Source organism: Scardinius erythrophthalmus (assembly GCF_964197995.2).
Source record: "Scardinius erythrophthalmus genome assembly, chromosome: 19".
In the NCBI taxonomy this organism is placed as follows: Eukaryota; Metazoa; Chordata; class Actinopteri; order Cypriniformes; family Leuciscidae; genus Scardinius; species Scardinius erythrophthalmus.
The window spans coordinates 25183479-25202604 of NC_138239.1; the positions used below are offsets into that span (position 1 = coordinate 25183479).

The 19126-nt window shown below is 37.5% G+C and overlaps 2 protein-coding genes across 3 annotated transcripts; one reads left to right on the forward strand and one right to left on the reverse strand.

The window, feature by feature from the left end:
* Nucleotides 1-9649: 9649 nt before the first annotated feature.
* On the forward strand, nucleotides 9650-10740 carry il17a/f1 (interleukin 17a/f1; the record flags this gene model as incomplete). Its single annotated transcript, XM_081347830.1, has 3 exons — nucleotides 9650-9682; nucleotides 9791-10002; nucleotides 10491-10740. The coding sequence occupies 3 exons, from the start codon at nucleotides 9650-9652 to the stop codon at nucleotides 10738-10740; spliced, it is 495 nt and encodes a 164-aa protein (XP_081203956.1).
* Nucleotides 10741-11213: 473 nt separating this feature from the next.
* On the reverse strand, nucleotides 11214-16005 carry stmn4l (stathmin-like 4, like). Of its 2 annotated transcripts, XM_081347523.1 has the most exons (7): nucleotides 15930-16005; nucleotides 14380-14434; nucleotides 14154-14249; nucleotides 13828-14033; nucleotides 13060-13251; nucleotides 12488-12505; nucleotides 11214-11754 (listed from the first exon to the last, which is right to left on the reverse strand). In XM_081347523.1, exons 2-7 carry the CDS (start codon nucleotides 14390-14392, stop codon nucleotides 11746-11748), a joined length of 534 nt encoding a protein of 177 aa, XP_081203649.1. In that variant the 5' UTR covers nucleotides 14393-14434; nucleotides 15930-16005; the 3' UTR covers nucleotides 11214-11745. The 2 variants fall into 2 exon arrangements, with proteins under 2 accessions (XP_081203649.1, XP_081203648.1); XM_081347522.1 differs by lacking the exon at nucleotides 11214-11754 and having other exon boundaries at nucleotides 11823-12505; nucleotides 15930-15997.
* Between the last annotated feature and the right edge of the window lie 3121 nt (nucleotides 16006-19126).

Below are 19126 nucleotides of genomic sequence, written 5' to 3' on the forward strand. Positions count from 1 at the left end.
TGTAGAGTGTCTAGGCCTGGCATTGCCTTGCTTCCCAGGAAAGATGTCATCTTGATGGCAGCATATGCCTCTGTACAATCCCAATACGTCTCCATGCCAATGGTACCTTCACACCCATGCCATTTGCACTGATGTTTGCTTTTGCACCTGTCGCTGATGAAAGTCTGGATGGTCCCATTCATCTTTGGGACTGAGAACTCAATGTCTGTTTTCGCCAAAAAACAAGCTGAAACGTGGACTCATCAGACCACAACACACATTTCCACTGTCTTCTGGACCATCTGAGATGAGCTCAGGCCCAGAGAACTCAGCTCCATCTCTGCATTGAACAGTTGTAGCTTTCTCCTTGCATAACAGAGATTCAAGTGGCATTCCTTGATCTTGATTCATTAGACTGTTTTAAGTGACACGGTTTTCCAAAGTACTCCAGAGCCCATGCTGCTATATTTAACAGTAGCATGACGGTTTCTGCTGAAGATTGATTTGAAGATTTGATAATTCTCTCATGAAATTTGGCACAAAGTGGTGAGTCATGACCCATCTTTGCTTGCAAAGACTGAGATGCTCATTTTACACTCAATCACGACTTATTGTGGACTGTTTCAAACGAGTTTAACTTGGATATTCTATAAACTTCTGTTCAAGCTTTTTTGGAGTGTGTTACAGCCATCAAAATAATGTGTTAATATTTACAAAATGTAATTAAGTTGTTCAGTGAAAGCATTGGAAATCCACTGTACTTTTGTCAGTTATTTTGTCAGTTTATTAAAATCACAATTATTGTATTTTACAAAATGTCCCAACTTTTCTAGATTTGGGGTCTTCATGTGTTTTATTAATTCTTTTTCTATAAACCAAACATTTTCAGGAAAAAAAATAACTGTTAACTCAAGGCATCAGTTTTGTTACAGAGAGTGCAAAGATAAGGACCAGTGATAGATTGGCGTTTTATGATTCATACATTTTATTGTTAATTTGTCAAATACAACTGCCAACTATCAACGTGTTTAAATATTTTTTTATTAATACTCATTAAAAAGATTTCTACATATATAAGTGTCACGTACTGTACGTGTCTGTTAAATTAATAAATGTAAATATAAAAAAAAAAATCTGAAACTATTTTGTCTACAAAATAAATTAAAATCCATTAAAATGCACAAGTCAGTTTCATTGGAACAAATAAATAAATTCATTCTAACATGGAAACATGCAAGTCATTTTAGGAAGTTTTGGCCCATACACATGTACAGCCGACTATAACTCTCTCAGAAGTTGCCCTGAAGCACTTCTTGTTCTTTGAATCCATTTTCAACACCAGGATGTCCTGATATATGGGTAGAGAGTTCAGTCTCTCATCCACACCAGTAGGAAAGGTGCAATATTCTGATTTGCACTGGGCTTCAAAGATGACCTGTGGTATTCTGTCTTGTGAAATATTTTGTCTAAAAAAAGAGAAAACAAGGTGGTTATTTCAGTGAGACGAAACCCACAGACCTAACCAACACCTGATTTACTTGATGTTTCACACTGACATCACGTGCATGGCCTCCTGTACCTTAAAATGCTTTCACTTTAGCATAATTGCTATGAGAGCTAGCTTAATGTTAACCTCCCAAACATGGAAATTAAACTTTTCCATGGAACTTTTTGTATGCCAAGAATTGCTAATTGTTTTCGTTGACATTAAACGTTACACTGCTGAAAAAAAGAAAAGAAAAGAAAAAACCCCCAGCAAATATCAGCCTTAGCTGGTCTTTCAGTCGGGTCATGTATAGCAGGTTGGTTTTTAGAGTGGTTTGACCACGCTTTTAGATAGCCAATTGAACACCAGCTAGGCCAGACTGGGAGACCAGCTTGAGCATCTTAAACCAGTTACATCCAGCTTAAACCAGCTAAGACCAGTCAAACACCTTAGGCTGTTTTTTTTAAACTGTTTTCTCAACAGGGTAAACCAGACAGATATCTACATCATTCTGTAACTCTAATTGGTGAAAGTCTCATTTGATTCTGTGACTCACATCCAGGTCCATGCAGATAGTGAGTGGCTGTGGATGTTGCCATTTCCCTTGTCCTCTGAAGGAGAGCCATAGAAGTCATCGGAAATCGTCAAACCAGTGTCACATATTTGATTCGGCTTTTGTTTGGCAAACGTGAGGCTCGCCAGTGCACAGAGTAAAACCTGAGAGAAAGATCATTATCTGCTATTATATTTCATTAAAATTTATCCATGAAGACAATTTGCTGTTAACAGCAAAGGCTCAAATCATTTCTGAGTTTAGGTCTAGTCTAAAAAGTTTTAAGATGAATCTTTAGTGAAGCAAACATTGTAATCAAGCCAATCGTGTTAGCATTAGGCTAGCTATAGCTAATAAGCTAAAAAGAGTTACTCTAAATATCGGTCGTCTCACCATGTATTTAGCGTTGAAGAAGCTCAGAAACATCTTTAATGCCCTCTTCTTATTCTCTTCTTCAGTGAAAATGTTTCTCGTTCACTTCATCTATTTATGCAATGCTTGATCGTGATTGCATAGATAATATGGCCTACCTCTGACCTGGATTCGTTCATCAGATCAATTGATAGGTGAGGGGTGAGCGTTTAGACCTACATTTTGCCAGTAATCTGATCTATGGTACTAAAGATCGGTCTGCGTTGGCAAGGTTGCAGAATTATCTACCGAATTTCGGTTGGAAAAAAATTATGAATCATAAAAATACGGCTTTTAGGGTGAGTTATCAAGATTTTGGATTCTGTTTTATCTTTTTAGTCATGTTTCGGAAATTATTTGGTCATATCTGGTCTGTTTAAGTTTTATGCATGGAGAAATATTGGGAAACTTTTATTGAACACCTTGCAGAGTGCATGAAAAAAAAAGTTTTTCTTTGTGATTGCCACTTTTTATCCTGGTCTTGAATGAACAATGAATGTTGTTATCAGTGAGGTTTTTGGCACTAGAAGAGTTCTGTCAGGTACTTATAGAACCTTCATGGGATAATTTAATGGATTTAGTGTTAATTAATTAATTTTAAGACATTTTTAATTTTAATTCAATCTTATGACTTAAACAGCTTGTAAATAGAACTCCATTGAACTTTTTATTGACTAAGAATGAATAATGTTTGGTATAATTTAATGAAAAGCAACTGAAAAGCATAATTGTGATGAAGGATTTCTAGTCATCCTAATGTGCAAAATGGATGAATAAAATTTTTTCTTGATGGATAAACGAATGAAATGTCCAGTTTCTGTCAAATGTGACCCTGGATCACAAAACCAGTCATAAGTTGCACGGGTATACTGTATTTGTGGCAATAGCCAACAATACATTGTATAAGTCAAAATGATCGATTTTCCTTTTTTGTCAAAAATCATTAGAATATTAAGTAAGGATCATGTTCCATCAAGATATTTTGTAAATTTCCTACCATACATATATAAAACATTTCTTTTTGTGAGTGAATGCAGCACAATCGTGAATATAAATGGACAAATTTAAAAGCGATTTTCTCAATGTTTCGATTTTTTTGCACCCTCAGATTTCAGATATTCAAATAATTGTATCTCAACCAAATATTGTCCTATCCTAACAAACCATACATCCATGGAAAGCTTATTTATTCGACTTTCAGATTATGTATAAATCTAAATTTCAAAAAATTGACTTGTTTTGTGGTCCAGGGTCACAAATAAACATACCAGACAGAAAATGAACATGTATTTCCTGCTTTCTAATGTATTGGCAAAGCATACCGTTGCTGAGAAGTCTAATCCCATACACATGTGTACTGAGTTTGGTGAAGATATCTCATTGTATCCCAGCAATGTCTAGTTGGTTTGCACCCGCAAAACAGCTTAACCACAGAAAACGGTATTTTAAGAGAGCTATAGACCACCTTGGGAACCAACTCCACAAGAAAGACCTCGTCGTCGACATTAAGTTTTACTGACATGTCAATGCTATGGTTTGTTATAATACTCACTTTTTACTCACTTTACATTACTCTCATTTGATTCAGATAACAATTCAGATATCTATGTATGAATGAATGTGTCAGTGTACATTCTTTGTAACTTAAGCAAATATTTGTATGAATAAGCAGAAAAAAATGAAGCAGTGCACTTTTTGTCAATAACATGTCAAATTTAAATAACGAAAGTTGATTATCTATTGCGACGGACCCTCATCAAGCCATTTGCCATCTCAAGACTCTTTAGGGAAATTCCGCTGTGCCGAAACCATTACAAAATGTTACATCACGCATATTCTCACATAGATGCTGTGGTAGGTTATTGGTTTACTGATGCATGGGAGATTATCCCAGCATCAAAGTGAGAAGTGTTCTTGATAGATTGATTTCACTGATAAGTGTCTCTGTGCGGTGTCTCAGAGAAACAGTGCAAAGTAAGGCCTATTTTCACCACCCACATAACCGTTCACTTTTGGTTGCAAAGACAGCTCCTTTTTTGGTCAGTATTCCGAATTTGGTTGCTTCTTTCTTTTTCTTTTATTATCTGTGTAATATGAGTTCATTTGGACAAGTATGCCTTAAAACCAAAATTTATAGATTTTTTTGTTTTTTTGTTTAGAAAAATTAAAGGTGCTCTAAGCGATGTTGGGTGAAGTCACTTCTTGTTGACGTTCAAAGTATTGTCAAACAAAACGGAGGCAAGCTCAACCCTCCCTCCTCCTCATCCCGTCCTCTCCCCCTCCCTTCCGTGCTTCCAGAAACAGTCATGAACCATTTAGAAAAACCAAACTGAATTTCGGAAGCTCTTCTCCCGGCGGAGTTCTCGCCGCCTTTTGACCGCTTTTCCGATGTAAATTCGGGACTTCGCGCGTTCCTTCTTCTTTTCCCTCTAAAATATGTCGGCCATATTTTAACGTTAGTCGTTGTCTAGGACATCTCTCCTTTAGCTAACTTCCCTCTTCATGCTTCTCTCTCCTCCACTCCCCACACCCCCTTTCATGTGCATGCTCACTAACCCCCCACCCCCACCCCCAAATCATTCTTGTCGGTTATTGGCTGGAACACTGTTTGTTGTGTTTTGTGGTCCAGGCTGGGCCAGTTTGTTTTTCTTGCCGTTTGTGGAGCCTGGGCTGTCTACAGAGACCGCGTTTTTTTACAGTGTGTTCAGGGGACAGGCAGCTAGCGGATAGTGAGGAGATGTTTGCTGTATGTGACAAAAAAATGTTTTGGCCTAAAAAACGCGTGACATCGCTTAGAGCACCTAAGCGATCAAAAACAAACAACAATTATAAAGCAACATTTTGCAAAGTTTCCAACTAGTCAGTATGTTTTGCCCGTTAATAGGCTGGTTTTCATGGGTGCCCTGTGTCTAAACCCAGAGTTATGCTACAGTTGTGCCTATTGTTCTTTGATGTGGCAGCACCCAATACGGGAATCCTCTCTGTGTGGTTTTTAAGACTGATGACATAGCATTCACACAGCGAGCGGAAGCTACTCAGCAAATCACTGACCTCATTTCTTTTAATGAAAGGAAATATAGCATCCTGTAATTAAGATAATTTTCATGACAGTATCAGTTGGCCACTGATTGTGTAATTTCACCACAATAAAATATATTATTTGATTTCCACTGAGTGGGCAGAATAAAACCAAGAGCATTACCACTGTGACGACAAATGATGATATAACAAATTGCTCTTGGAAAAAAAAAAGCCTTAGATCTGTTCGTGCAATTTAGTAAATTACTTAATCACTGTTCAAAGTCAAAGAAATATGAAACTTTAGGTGCACCCAAATTTAAGTGTAATAATGACCAATAAAATATATAATTAATTCACTCTTAGTGATTAATCTTTTATCAGTTATCTAAAATGTGAGTATATTCTTAAAATATCTGCCAGTGCAGTTTTAACTTGTTTTAAACACAAACTTTTAGTAAATCTTTCAGTGAACAAGACTGAAGTTGTTTTGCTTCTCGAGTAAATGTATTTTGATTTAAAGGGATAGTTCACCCAAAAATGAAAATTCTATCATCATTTAATCACCCACAAGTAAAACCAAACATGTATGTTTTTATTTCTTCTGCTGAACAAGATATTTTGAAGAAAATGAGTAACCAAACATTTGACTGTAGCCATTGACTTCCATAGTATGGAAAATAAATAAATACTTTGTAGTATTCTTAGTAAAGGAATAGTTACATTTACATTTACATTTAGTCATTTAGCAGACGCTTTTATCCAAAGCGACTTACAAATTAGGACTAGATTAAGCGAGTCATCATGAAGAGGCAAAAACAAAAACAACGCAAGAAGTGCTCAAGATACGAAGTTCAGACATTATACAGAGTAGCATAGGCCCGATAAGTGAGATTTTAGAGGGAAAGGGGAGGTTTTTTTTATGCGGTTAAGTGCTCACGGAAGAGATGGGTTTTCAGCTGTCTTTTGAATGTTGTCAGGGATTCTGCATTCCGGATGAGGGTGGGGAGAGCGTTCCACCAGCATGGAACTGTGAATGTGAATGTTCTGGAAAGTGATTTTGTGGCTTTCTGTGATGGAACCACGAGACGTCGCTCGTTGACCGAGCGTAGGCTTCTGGTAGGGATGTAGGCTCGTAGTAGTGAGTGAAAGTAGGAGGGAGCAGCTTTTGCGATCCGTAGGGCTTCTGTGACCGACAGTAGTGCAGTCTCAGTTGAATGCCCTTTCTTGAAGCCAGATTGGTTGACATCCAGCTGGTTGTTCAGAGACAAGAAGGATGTTACTTGGTTGAAAACAGCTCTTTCAAGTGTTTTCGCAATGAATGGTAGGAGAGAGATAGGTCTGTAATTCTCTACAAATGATGTGTTTAGTGTTGGTTTTTTAAGCAGTGGAGTAACCTGAGCCTGCTTGAATGCTGTAGGGAAGGTGCCAGTATGGAGGGATGAGTTGATGATGTGTGTGAGTGCTGGTAGAAGTGTGGGAGAGATGGCTTGTAGAAGGTGTGAGGGGATGGGGTCTAGAGGGCAGGTGGTAGGATGACTGGAGAGGAGAAGTGTAGATACCTCTTCCTTGGTTAGCGGAGAAAAGGAGGACAGAGGGGTATTGGCTGTGGAAGGGGTCGGTCTGGGTTCCTGTGCGTGTGGAGCTGAGAACTGACTGCTGATAGTTGTTGTTTTGTTGGTGAAGAAGTTCGCAAAGTCGTCAGCAGTTAAAGAGGAGGTGGGTGGTGGTGGAAGTGGACAGAGGAGAGAGTTGAATGTTTTGAAGAGTGATCGTCGAGTTGTTGATCTTGTTGTAGAAGTATGAAGATTTTGCAGCATGAACATCGACAGAAAAGGAAGAGAGGAGAGATTTATACATACTCAGGTCAGATGTGTCTTGTTTAACTTTAAAATGGTTTAAAATAGTTCACTTTAAAATGAAAATTCTGTCATCATATATTCACCCTCATGTTGTTTCAAACCTGTATGAATTTCTTTCTTCTGCTGAACACAAAGGAAGATTTTTAGAAGAATGTCAGTAACCAGACAGTTTCTGGGTCCCATTGACTTCCATAGTATATTTTTTTCCTACTATGGAAGTCAATGGGACCCAGAAACTGCCTGGTTACTCTAAATATCTTCCTTTCTGTTCAGCAGAAGAAAGAAATTCATACAGGTTTGAAACAACATGAGGGTGAGTATATGATGACAGAATTTTCATTTTAAAGTGAACTATTCCTTTAAGTATACTTAGAAGACAGGTAGGGTTAGGGTGAGTACAAGAAGTTGACATATACTGGTAAAGTTCATATAGTCAGTTGAATGTCTGTTGGGGAGCATCAAAGTAAAGTGTTAGAAGATATTAAGCAGACAGTCCTCTATTGAGAGTTAGTTGACATGTAGGTGCAAAATCCTTTTCTGTAGTGTAATATTCATCATAACTAATGGCAACACTAACTCAAAAATGTAAGAGATTATTCATAATATGAACCCTAATAGAAATATTCACAATATGCCTTCAGTAGTAAAAAATCCAGAGTAGGAATATTGATTAAGTGATGAAACTGTGAAAATGTTGCGTGTAAACTGGGGTAGTGATTCAGCTCTTTTGAAGAGTCTAAAAATTTGTGGTCTTATATGGGTCACTATGAAAGCCCCCGTTCCTAGATGTTGACTAACTGAAATCCCTTTCATGAGTATGAAAGTAGGAGAAAATCCAAGAAGTAGGTCAGAGGCCTGCGTCACATTTTCAACGGTTAAACGGCCTAAGATGATGAACATGCAGAGGTATTTTTTAAAGGGAATAAAGTCATGTCGTTTCAAACCTGTATGATCTTTTTCCTTCAGTGGAAGGTAAAAGAAGTATCAATGGGGTCAATACTTTTGTGTTTAGAAACGGCATGACTTTTTTGAATTGACCCTTTAAAATCCCCAAATTATATACTGAATAAAGGCTTATGAACTGTAAACAATATTTATGCTAACAAAAAAAACATTGAAAACTGACAATTGAAATGCATGGAGTTAGCGCTGTCATACTGTTGGGAGATTACATTTATTGTGTTACTGTCAAGTGCATCAATTCTGAGTCACATGAAAATGCGGTCCCTGTCTCCCCCCACCAAATCCTTCGAAATTTCAGAGTAGGAACCGCAATTGCACCGCATCTGACGCAGTCGTAAACCAGCACCGGTGGGAAATTGCGCATCGGTGAGATGCAAGCCATTACAGACACTGGAGCGGAAGTCTCCGTTTGCAAACTGTCAATTGAGGTCACTAGCATTAAAAAAAGGCAACATGGGGGCTGAAATATGGCGGTCAGAATCATATGCAGCAAGAGTTTAATTCAGCATACTAATATATACCTCCTGATCTGAATAAATGTGACACATCTGTCAGAGAAAGTAGGTTATGTTATTAACTTGGTTGCTAAGGTGCACTAAACACAATTATATGTGGCCAGAAATGTATTTAGACACTTCAACCCCCCCCCCCCCAAAAAAAAAATAATTTCTATGAATTTCATTGCATTATTTAACAAAATAACAAACCAAATGACATTTATTTTGAAATAAAAAGATGAGTTCACAATTATGTCAAAACATATTTGGAGATTTTGGACTCCATACATCCACAAAAATTCACCAGTTGGTTCAAATTAATTGGAAAAATGCATCATATTTCAAACATTTATGACCTTTTTTCTTTTGTGGAACATAAAAGAAGATCCTTTTTCCCAATGAATGTCAATGGGGTTCCAACGTTAGTAGAACATCAATAGTTCTGCTAAGATCTCAGTGACTTCATCCGTCCACTAAAATTCACTTCGGATCCCGTTAGTTGAAAAGTAAGAGCAAAAAATGGCTCAGAAAAGTGATTTCCAGAAGCAAGTGCTTACATTGTTTCTTATGTAATAAAACAAAATTGTGAAGTTTATAAGTGCATCATATTGTTTCAATGCATTTTTTGAAACATTTGTCAAAAGTAAAGCATTGTGATATTTGATTGTAGAGTCACAATACTCAGAGTGGTTATGCTGACGCATTACATATGACGACATAGATCAAAGGAAGGAAATGCACCTACACTTCTGCGAATGCACCAAGGCCTCTCTATATAAACTGCATTTACCACTGCAAATGTAGAACAGCTAGACTTAAGACTGACAGAAGACATCTGAAAAGAATAGGTCAAAATCTTGAGACAAAAATGAATGCAACAATGTCATCAGCGTTAAACATCCAGTTCCTCGTGGTGAGTATTGCTGAAATGTTAGAAGACGGCCTGCTATCTGTTACTGATGTTTTTGCTGCCGAAGTCACAAAAATGAGTGTAAAATGACATTGTGTGTGTGTTTCACAGGTGGCTTGTTTGATGGGGATAGTTTTGATATCATTTGGAGCTGAGGCGGCACCTTCAAAACATCCTCAGAAGAAAGGAAACGGCCACCATAGGTCACCAGAAGAATCGGATCCATCATCATCATCGTACCGGTTGATATTGGATTCTGAGTTCAAAGAGGCCAAACCGATCCAATCAATAAACAATGACTCCATCTCTCCATGGACCTACACGTAAGACCTTGTCCTATATACCCTTAAAAGTAAAGGTTCTAATTGGAATCTATGGTTCCATGAAGAACCTTCAACATCTTCCATTGCACTAAAGGTTCTTTATATTAAAAAAGGTTCTTTACCCCTGGTTTCACAGACAAGGCTTAAGCCCTATCCCAGTCTAAAATACATGTTTGAGCTGTTTTAACTGAAAGCAACTTGCATTTATAAAAGCTACTTAAATGTCCTAATTGGACTAAGGCCTAATCCTGGCTTAATCTAAGCCTTGTCTGTGAAACTGGACCTTAGGTTATTCAAATGATGGTAACTAATGGTTCTTTTAAGAAGTTCTTCTTTGGGGAACCCAAAATGGCTCTTCTAAAGCATTGCTGCAACCCTCATTCCCTTTTGGAACGTTTATTTTAAGAGCTTCTTTGTTGTTTTTATAATTGGATTGTGACCGTTGCAACCCGCTGACCTAAAATTGCACGATTCATTTTGTTTCATAGGTTTACGCATGACGAGAACCTGTACCCTTCTAGCATCGCAGAGGCGAAGTGTTCTCTTACTGGATGTTTGATCGAAACCCAATCAGGATGGAAAGAGGTCCAGGATTACCAGTCCAAACCTATTTACACCCAAATCATGGTCTTGAGGAGAATTCGAGGAGAAAAGCACAACTACTCCTTTAGACTTGAGTACAAAACCATCGCAGTGGGATGCACCTGCGTTCGTCCATATGTACACCAACAGGTCTAAAATGAGTTAACGTATTGTAGATGTTTTCTACTGATGTCACTGGTATTCTTACTATTCTTAAACTTAAACATATGACTTAAGACTTTATAATTTATATATGTTACCACAGATAAGTACGTGTTCGCAAATGTAGGGTATTTATTTATTTCCGCTGGATTTTTATTTTTGCTTTTTTTATATATTTAAACATTTTTGAAGAACCAGAAAAATCTGATTCAAACCCTCAACCGACTTGATCTGTCTAATAATCTAATTTATTAATGTCATTAAACATGTGTTTGCAAGTAGGTAATGTAAGATATTTATTTTTACTGGATTTTTTGTATGAAAATTACTATTTATTTATTGATCCAGACTGTTTTAAAGATTGAAATAAATAAGGAAAAAATACTACAATGCTTGTTCTGATGGGCTGTTTTTTTTTAAAAGCATTTTAAAAATGAAGTCAAATGAAGTCACAAGGACAAAACTATACCAGCAGTCCTTTAATTCCCTCTGCTTCTAAAATATATCACAATTTCTGTACAGAATTATATAGCCAAATCAGACACCAGCTGATCATGAGGCAAGTGAACATATGTACAGCGGCAAAAGCTTGAGCAGTTTACCAAAAATAGAGCCTTAAAGACAGGACAGAAGACAAACTAACTGCATTCACAAGTACATGAGACCGTCCAAACGTCACCCAAATATTCATAAACACACAAAGTCACCACTCACATTCACTCATTTTTTGGCACTATTGGCATACAAGCTCGTCACAGAGACAAACACTTCTCTGCGCTTCTCAGATTAAGGTAGTAAAGATTCCGTCGGGATCTTTGCTGGCCGGCCAGTTCCGTTCGTCTGACAACATGGCCATCATACCTTACAATGATATAATGATATCATATAATCGGGTTTCAGAGTCATAATCTCATATGATCCAAGCTAATAAGCTCAGCGTGATAGTGAGTCCTTTGGTCAATGTTCTCCCATATGATCAGCGCGTGTTGTGGGAAGATCTCAAGGCACCTGGAACATAAAGTTCAGAGATATAGCAATTAATATCAGGACAAAAACCACACTTTCACACAGCAAATGGCTTTTCACAAGTTTTATCAAGTGCATCACGGCATGCAAGCATTAAAACTTTGATTTCGGACACATTTAATACACTACGTTGGCAGGTGACTAACAAATATTTTACTGTTTTTTTGGGATTCTTCCAACTCTAAGACATAAATACAAAGTAGAACTACAGTGCTAAGTACACATCACCTCTCGGAATACACAAACAATGTTACAAACAACTAATTCACAGCATTACAACACAAATGCACATCTTGGTTACTCTGTAGTTTCTATCTGCCTCTTTGTTCGTTATCTTTATCCTATCAGTGCATGCAAAGCTATTACTAAAGACTAAAAGGATTGATGATGACTCGTGCATTTTACACAGTTTGGCGGTAAAAAAAATCCACAAAACAAAACGACTTTTTTGCATTTTCCAATTGATGCCCAATTCCACATCCACAATGTACCGCGTTTTGTGCTGCAGCAAACACAAGAATATAGTATCTATTGCTGCAAATGTCGCAAGATAATATCGCAGCCTTCAAATCGCTGTCAATTCCGAAGCACAGCCTTTCTTAGCATGACTAGGACCTGCTAAGCCTCATTTTGTCATTTCTTTAAAAATTCTGGACAAGAAATGCTCTTGATTCTAATCCCAGTCCACTTCAATGTGTTCCTTGTTTTTCCTCACCTCCTCAGCATGCTTGTCCTGGAAAAACACAAGACAAAAGGAAGAAAAACGATTAAATAATAGAACAATCTAAACCCTAAAGTGTCAAAGCTTTGAAAAGATTTTCCTAGTGGCACCGAACAGAATTGCAAAAAGAATGCCTATTTCCAACCCAATTAACACCGCAAGTTAGTATAGAATGTCATCAGCATGTGCTAGTGGTAAACAAACAGAACAATATCAATCGCACTTTGGCAGTTGTGGTTTTTATGTGCGCTGAAAAAAGAGGAGGAACGAAAGAGGAGAATATGGATGCGCTCATGGCTAGGGAAAAAGGACAAATTGGAAAATGGTGCATGAGGTAAGTAAAGTTTTAAGTTTTTGCACCATGTCGCCCTGATCAATACGCCATTTCATGTTGCGTTTTTATTGGCTAGTCAGTGTACGTAGGTCGTAGCAGCAAACACACTTTGAGATGATGATGTTACATTTATGAAAAAAGCAACTTGAACAAACAGAATGCAATTCTCTTTTGTGCCACTAGTGGTGCATCTTTAACTAGAACTGGGTTAAAATGCAGAGATTCACCGTACCTTCTCCTGAAGACGTTCCAGCATGGCAGCGATGTGGGCCTCCCTGTTCTCTTTGTTGATCTCCATTCTTTGCTCCAGTTTTTCTTTGGCCATCTTGATGAAGTTGTTGTGTTCCTCTACGGCTTTCTGGGCCACTTCTCGTTCATGTTCTCTCTTCTCAGCCAAGTGCTTCAGAAGTTCAGCTTCCTGACACTTTGGAGATAATGCAGGAGATTCTAACTCAATATGAGACTCAACTATAAACATATCTAGTGTTGTTATTGTTCACTAAAATGAAAAGAATTCAAAATCATTTGCGGTATTTGAAACCAACCTGAAATCAAATAAAATACAAATAGCCTACATGACAAACGGGCCTTGGCAACAAACTGAAATTACTAAATTGAATTTGAAGTACTAAACTGAAACAGAAATTAAAATACATTACAGCTATAAAAAATATATATATATATATATATGTATGTATAGAAATGAATACAAAATTGAGATGACAAAAAGTAATCCAAATTACTTAAAGTACAACTAAAATGAAAACTGAAAATATAAAGTAAAGCTAACTCAAAATATTAATAAAAACTAGTATAGAAATAATACTCCACTGAGCATATCCAGCTTTGAAATATCTGTCCGAGGTTGTCTTAAAAACATAATTATGTAAAGTTTAAATTGATGCATATATGGTAAGTCAAATTATGTCTCCGTTATAGATATGCAAGTGAAAGCGACAATAATCACACGTAATCTTCCATCATGATATATATTCCTCACCTTTCTTCTCTCCTCAGCTGCATCCAGTTTCTTCTGGATCTCCTCCAGCGAAGGGTCCCTGCGAGGTGGGAAAGTGGGATGAAACTCCCTCTGACCGTCAAAAGACGGTGGTCTGAGGATGACCTCAAAGGCCTGTCCCGATGTCCGCTTGTTTAACTCGATCACCTCCATGTCTTTAATGATGCACAGGTTGAGGTCCACAACATCTACAACAAAAGATCAACAATGATTCATGTAACTAATGTTACAATTCTTAAATCAAATTAAATTAACCGTAATTACACAATATTTTAGATTTGAGACCTTTAAAGGGGCTTTTAAGGTACCTTGTGTTTTCTTGGTGGGCTTCTCCCGAGGCTCTGGCAGGATGCAGGAGCAGAAGAGAGACACTAGAGGGAGCTCCTTCATTTTCTCTCTGTATGCTGCAACGGAGAAAGAGACCGGGTTATTTTGAGCTCATGCCACTGATGCCATGTGCTCACACATCATTCCTTCTGCTCCATCAAACGCTCACAAGATCACGTGCGAAAGAGCAGGTGGATGTACACGTACCTGCAAGAGTCATCTTTCCTTCTTCTGAGTCCTCGAAGGCGTTTCAAACTCTGTCCTGTAGGAGAGAGAAACGATGATGTAATCAGAATCCAGTCAATCACTTCTTATGGATATGTCTTTGTCCTCACATAAAAGTCTGGTATTATGAATAACAAGCCCAAATCAACAGTTTTTACTAAATAAATAAATCATAAAGCAATAAATTAAAAATAAAGGCAAAATTAAGCATTTTGCATCAAGTTTTTGTTTTAAGCATAGCTAAAAAAATTATTTGGTTAATGCATAAAACAGTTTAAAATAATCAAGATGTATTCCCAGAAGCCTTAATTCCTTACACAATTTTGCTTCACAAGTAAATCCCTTATTTTAGATATTGAATTTGTTTGAAAAAAAAAAGAAAAGAAAACGATTTGTTTGCAGTGTAAGAGTATCACACAGTTACATCTAAGCATATATTAGTATGCATACCAAGTACAAATCTATTCAAATCCGCAAAAACCAAGCAAGGAACAAACAAACTCAGCGGTAATGTACTTGATGCCAATCGTTCGCGTAAATGAATCTGGTTTGTTCAGGGTTGATGATCATCTCTCAGCCTACGCTCCTTCTCTATCATTCTCTCTCGCTCGTCCTGCCTCTGCCCTCGCCGTGCCCCCTCAATTCCCACGCTTCACGATCGCTGCACCAGCTAACACCTTTGCAACTTTGTGACATTTTCAATGCATGGGCTTATTCTATAAAACGTTTCAACTCCATTCCTAACATGCAGGCCAAAAATGTTGATTCTTTGAGAATGTGCATCATTTTCCCAAGTCATGAGGGTTGCACCGCATGCAAACAAAGCCCAAAATCAGCTCCTGTTTTATTGATGCCAGCGACACAGCTGATGTAATAAATAAAACATGCTTTGGAGCTCAACCCAACAGCATTGAGACATACAAGTTTATCATGCATTTGTTTGCAGCTCATGCTGCAAGTCATTTTCTTAACCTCCCACTGCTTTCTGATCGAAATAATCGCTTGGTGTTTTGAAAGCAGAGGTTATGGCGCTCTATAAAAGGGCCGTGGCCTTTTGCACACCAACATATAATCTCACCTCTCAATACCTCCCACAGCGCAGACTATGCAAGACCTACAATGTACACTTTGCCCCTTTTTAAACAAGCAATGCACACTCCTATTTTTCACAATGCACTATGAATTAGACCAACATGATTTCAAGCACAACTGCTTTCTGATGTGGTATTAAGACTAAACAGTTGCAAAACCCAACAATTCATGCTTATATATGATTTACATATACGTCTAATAACCCAGGCTGCACGACGTATCTCAAATCTAAATCTTGCAAGCGTGCAAATCTGCAGTGCAACATTATCTAAGAATCTTTCTGCCCTACATAATACGGAACAAAACAGAAGAAATGGAAGTTTCCATAGTTAATAAAACTTCAATCGCATTAGTCCAACAGATCAGCAGTCTTCCTTTGTCCTGCAAAAGCATAATACAGTAGATAACAGGTTATGATATACAATTTCACCTTAACTCACCGACAGCGTGCCGTGATCTTCTGTCAGGGTCTTTCCCTTGCGTTCAGTCTGACAGTCTGCTGCTGTTTGGATGCTCAACCTGGCAGCATCAGCACCACCTCTGCTAGATAAAGCATGACATCACCTCCAAGCGCTGTGATTGGTCGAGAGGGATGCAGGCTCCTGATGGGCTGGAATGGCTGGGAGTGCAGATAGGGGGTGGTTAACTCTTTGTTGAAAACTGGTTATGATTTCAGAGAAGGACAGGGCATGTTATGCAGCTTTATGCAGAAGACGCACTATTTAGTAATATTAGTAGTTAATAAGAATAAGAAAAGAGTTATTGAAAATTGGAGCTATCAAAGAATATTAAATATTATATATCCTACATTTGTGAGCAAATATCAAGGCTTGAAACCCAGATGCATTTCCTTTTTTAGGTTATTCCAGTTTAGAATTGAATTACGCGCAGCATCGTGTGCTAATCCAGTTCGGTCTGGTTTTGGGAGCCGCTCGAAATGTCATGTCTAAAAACGGAGGAGGACTGGGATTTATGTGTCATCTTCTCACTCACTCACGGCTGGAGTCTTGTGGATGACTATGACAAAATAACCTTGCCAGCATGCCCAGTCTGGATGCGGGCAGAGCGGGCCTGTTTGAACAGTCTGTCAATGGCCCATCTGTTGCTCTGGTCCTGTGCCAAATCAAACTACTGGAGTTTTCACAATTCCAAAGACAGTTTGTTCAACATAGCGTTCATTTTGTAGAACAAACCTGATTTTAATACCAAGTTTATGCACGTCACATCTCTAATGTCACAGATGAATGGTTTCTGGATGGATTTAATGATAGGACTTGTAAATGTGCAGGAGTAACTTGTATAAGGTGCTTATTTAAAGCTGTTTGCAGGTCTGAGGTCTCTCAGGTGAGGTAGAAATACTCCCAGCGGTCCTGATATGGATGTTGAATATGGTGGAACAGAACATACTGTACCTAGTTTATTTCCCAGTGGCACCGCATCCCTCTAAGCACACAGACAACGTCTTAAGTGAATAGAACAAAGGAACTCAATGCACATGGTTTAATGCTAAACAAAAGATAGCATTTTTGAAGATAATAATACAGTAAATGATATATGAGCACATGATTTGTGCAAGAAAGGATCACGCACCCATACGAACTGTTGGTTTTGGTGTATGCTGGATGTGATCACTGGAGGAGGCCGCAGGGGGGAGGGGAGACGATGATGTCATCCAGCTGTCTGCTATAGGTGGAGAGACGTGTGCCTGCATACAGGGTTTTTCACATGGCAACAGAGCAAAAAATGCAGCAAACGAGGTCCTAAAACTGAATAACAGAGAAGTGAAGGACAGAGGAAAAAGGGAGTAGGGTGTATAATGGGTATTGTTCGCAAATGGTGCACTGAAACCGCACCAGAGCAGTAAAGAAAGACTGAAAAGAGAAAGGTGGGGGGGGTGTGGTGAAGGAAAACAATGCGCCTGCAAGGAAAGCCTGATCATCACATGGTAACCCTGCTATGATGTCATTTTCAGCCAATCAGAAGCGGTGCGCTGGATTCTCTAGTCAGAATGATGCAGTTTCCAGTCCACATCTGACCTGACAGGCAATGATGATGATGGTGATGAAGCTAATCATGCATACAAGCACAAACCTTACTGATGGTTTCCATGTTATTTTGTAATAGATTTTGTAATATTTTTTGTAGAAAATGTGTTCTAAACAGTTTTGATCATTAGGTTATGGCGTTATATATATATATATATATATACATATATATATATAGTATATATATGAGTATATATATGTATATATACTCACACACACACACACACTACTTTTTTTAAAGAAATTATTTCATTCAGCATGCACACATTACATTGATAAAAAGTGGCAGTAAAGACATTTATAATGTTACAAAAGATAACCTGAAAACCTGTCACTGTTTCCCCAAAACTAACAAAATTGTTTTCAACATTGGTAAGTATAAAATGTTTCTTGAGCAGCAAATCATCCTATTAGAATGGCTTCTGAAGGATCATGTGACACTGAAGACTGGAGTAATGATGTAATGATGTTGAGTAATGATGCTGAAAATGCAGCTTTGATCACAGGAATAAATTACATTTTAAAATATATTACAAAAGACAACAATTGTAATATTATTTCACAATATTACTGCAATTTTTTCTGTATTTTTGATGACATAAATGCAGTCTTGGAGCGCATAAGAGACTTCATTCAAAAACATTAACAAATCTTACCGACCTTTTGAAACTTCTGAACAGTGTATTTACATGCATATAATGGATATATACTATGCTATATATGAAGAGTTCAGATGCAAAAGCCTCTAAGTGCCATCTGAAATTTTCTTCTAGAAGGATAATTTTTATAAAGCTTGTATATTTAAGTAATTTCACTTAAATGACAATTAATAGGTAATTTGCATTGCCATTTAAGTGAAATTATTGACGTTAAATATAGGAGCTTGATAAAAATGATCATTCTAAAAGAAAATTTCAGATGGCACTTAGAGGCTTTTGCATCTGAACTCTTCATATACTCTCTATATAAAGAATTTTTAACTTTCAAATTATTGATAGTGATTTCAAATTAATTTCTACTACATTAAGCCTTTTCCTTTTAATAAGGTACAGTTTGTTGTCATTTTAAATACTACTTTTGTACATACATCTGTACCTCATATAAAACACACAGTAAAGCAGAGCTGCAGTTCAGTGGAAAATTTTCTGACATCAGTAACACATCAGTCTAATGGCTTGTGATACTTGAGGCAGAATGACAGATGGACTCACTTTCCTTAAGAGGTACATTACGGTATGCCAGATGATTTATATTAGAACATATTGTGATGAGCTCATTCTGACACACCCCTCCTGAATAATACAATGCGAAACAGTGAATAATTCATAGACATGCATTGTTTTGAGTCGAAAATGCACAAAATGCTTGTTTTTGTCCTGGCAGTGATCTTGTATTTTGGTTTCAAAACTATCCACAATTCCATAAATAAAGGTCAACAAATATGTAGCCGAACTACTTTTCATGTCAAGTTGATTTATGTTGAGGCAACGTGTCTTAAATGTTGAAATGTTATACAATTTTATACAGGTTAGTCAAAACATGATTTTGTTTTTCTTCTACTGTGTGTGACATTTCGGTTTCGTGAATTCCAT

Coding starts and splice junctions, on each gene's coding strand:
- stmn4l (XM_081347522.1), bottom strand. Junction 14,034..14,153: donor GCCCACCAAGAAAACACAAG/GTACCTTAAAAG, acceptor CTTTTGTTGTAG/ATGTTGTGGACCTCAACCTG. Junction 13,252..13,827: donor CAGCTGAGGAGAGAAGAAAG/GTGAGGAATATA, acceptor TTATCTCCAAAG/TGTCAGGAAGCTGAACTTCT.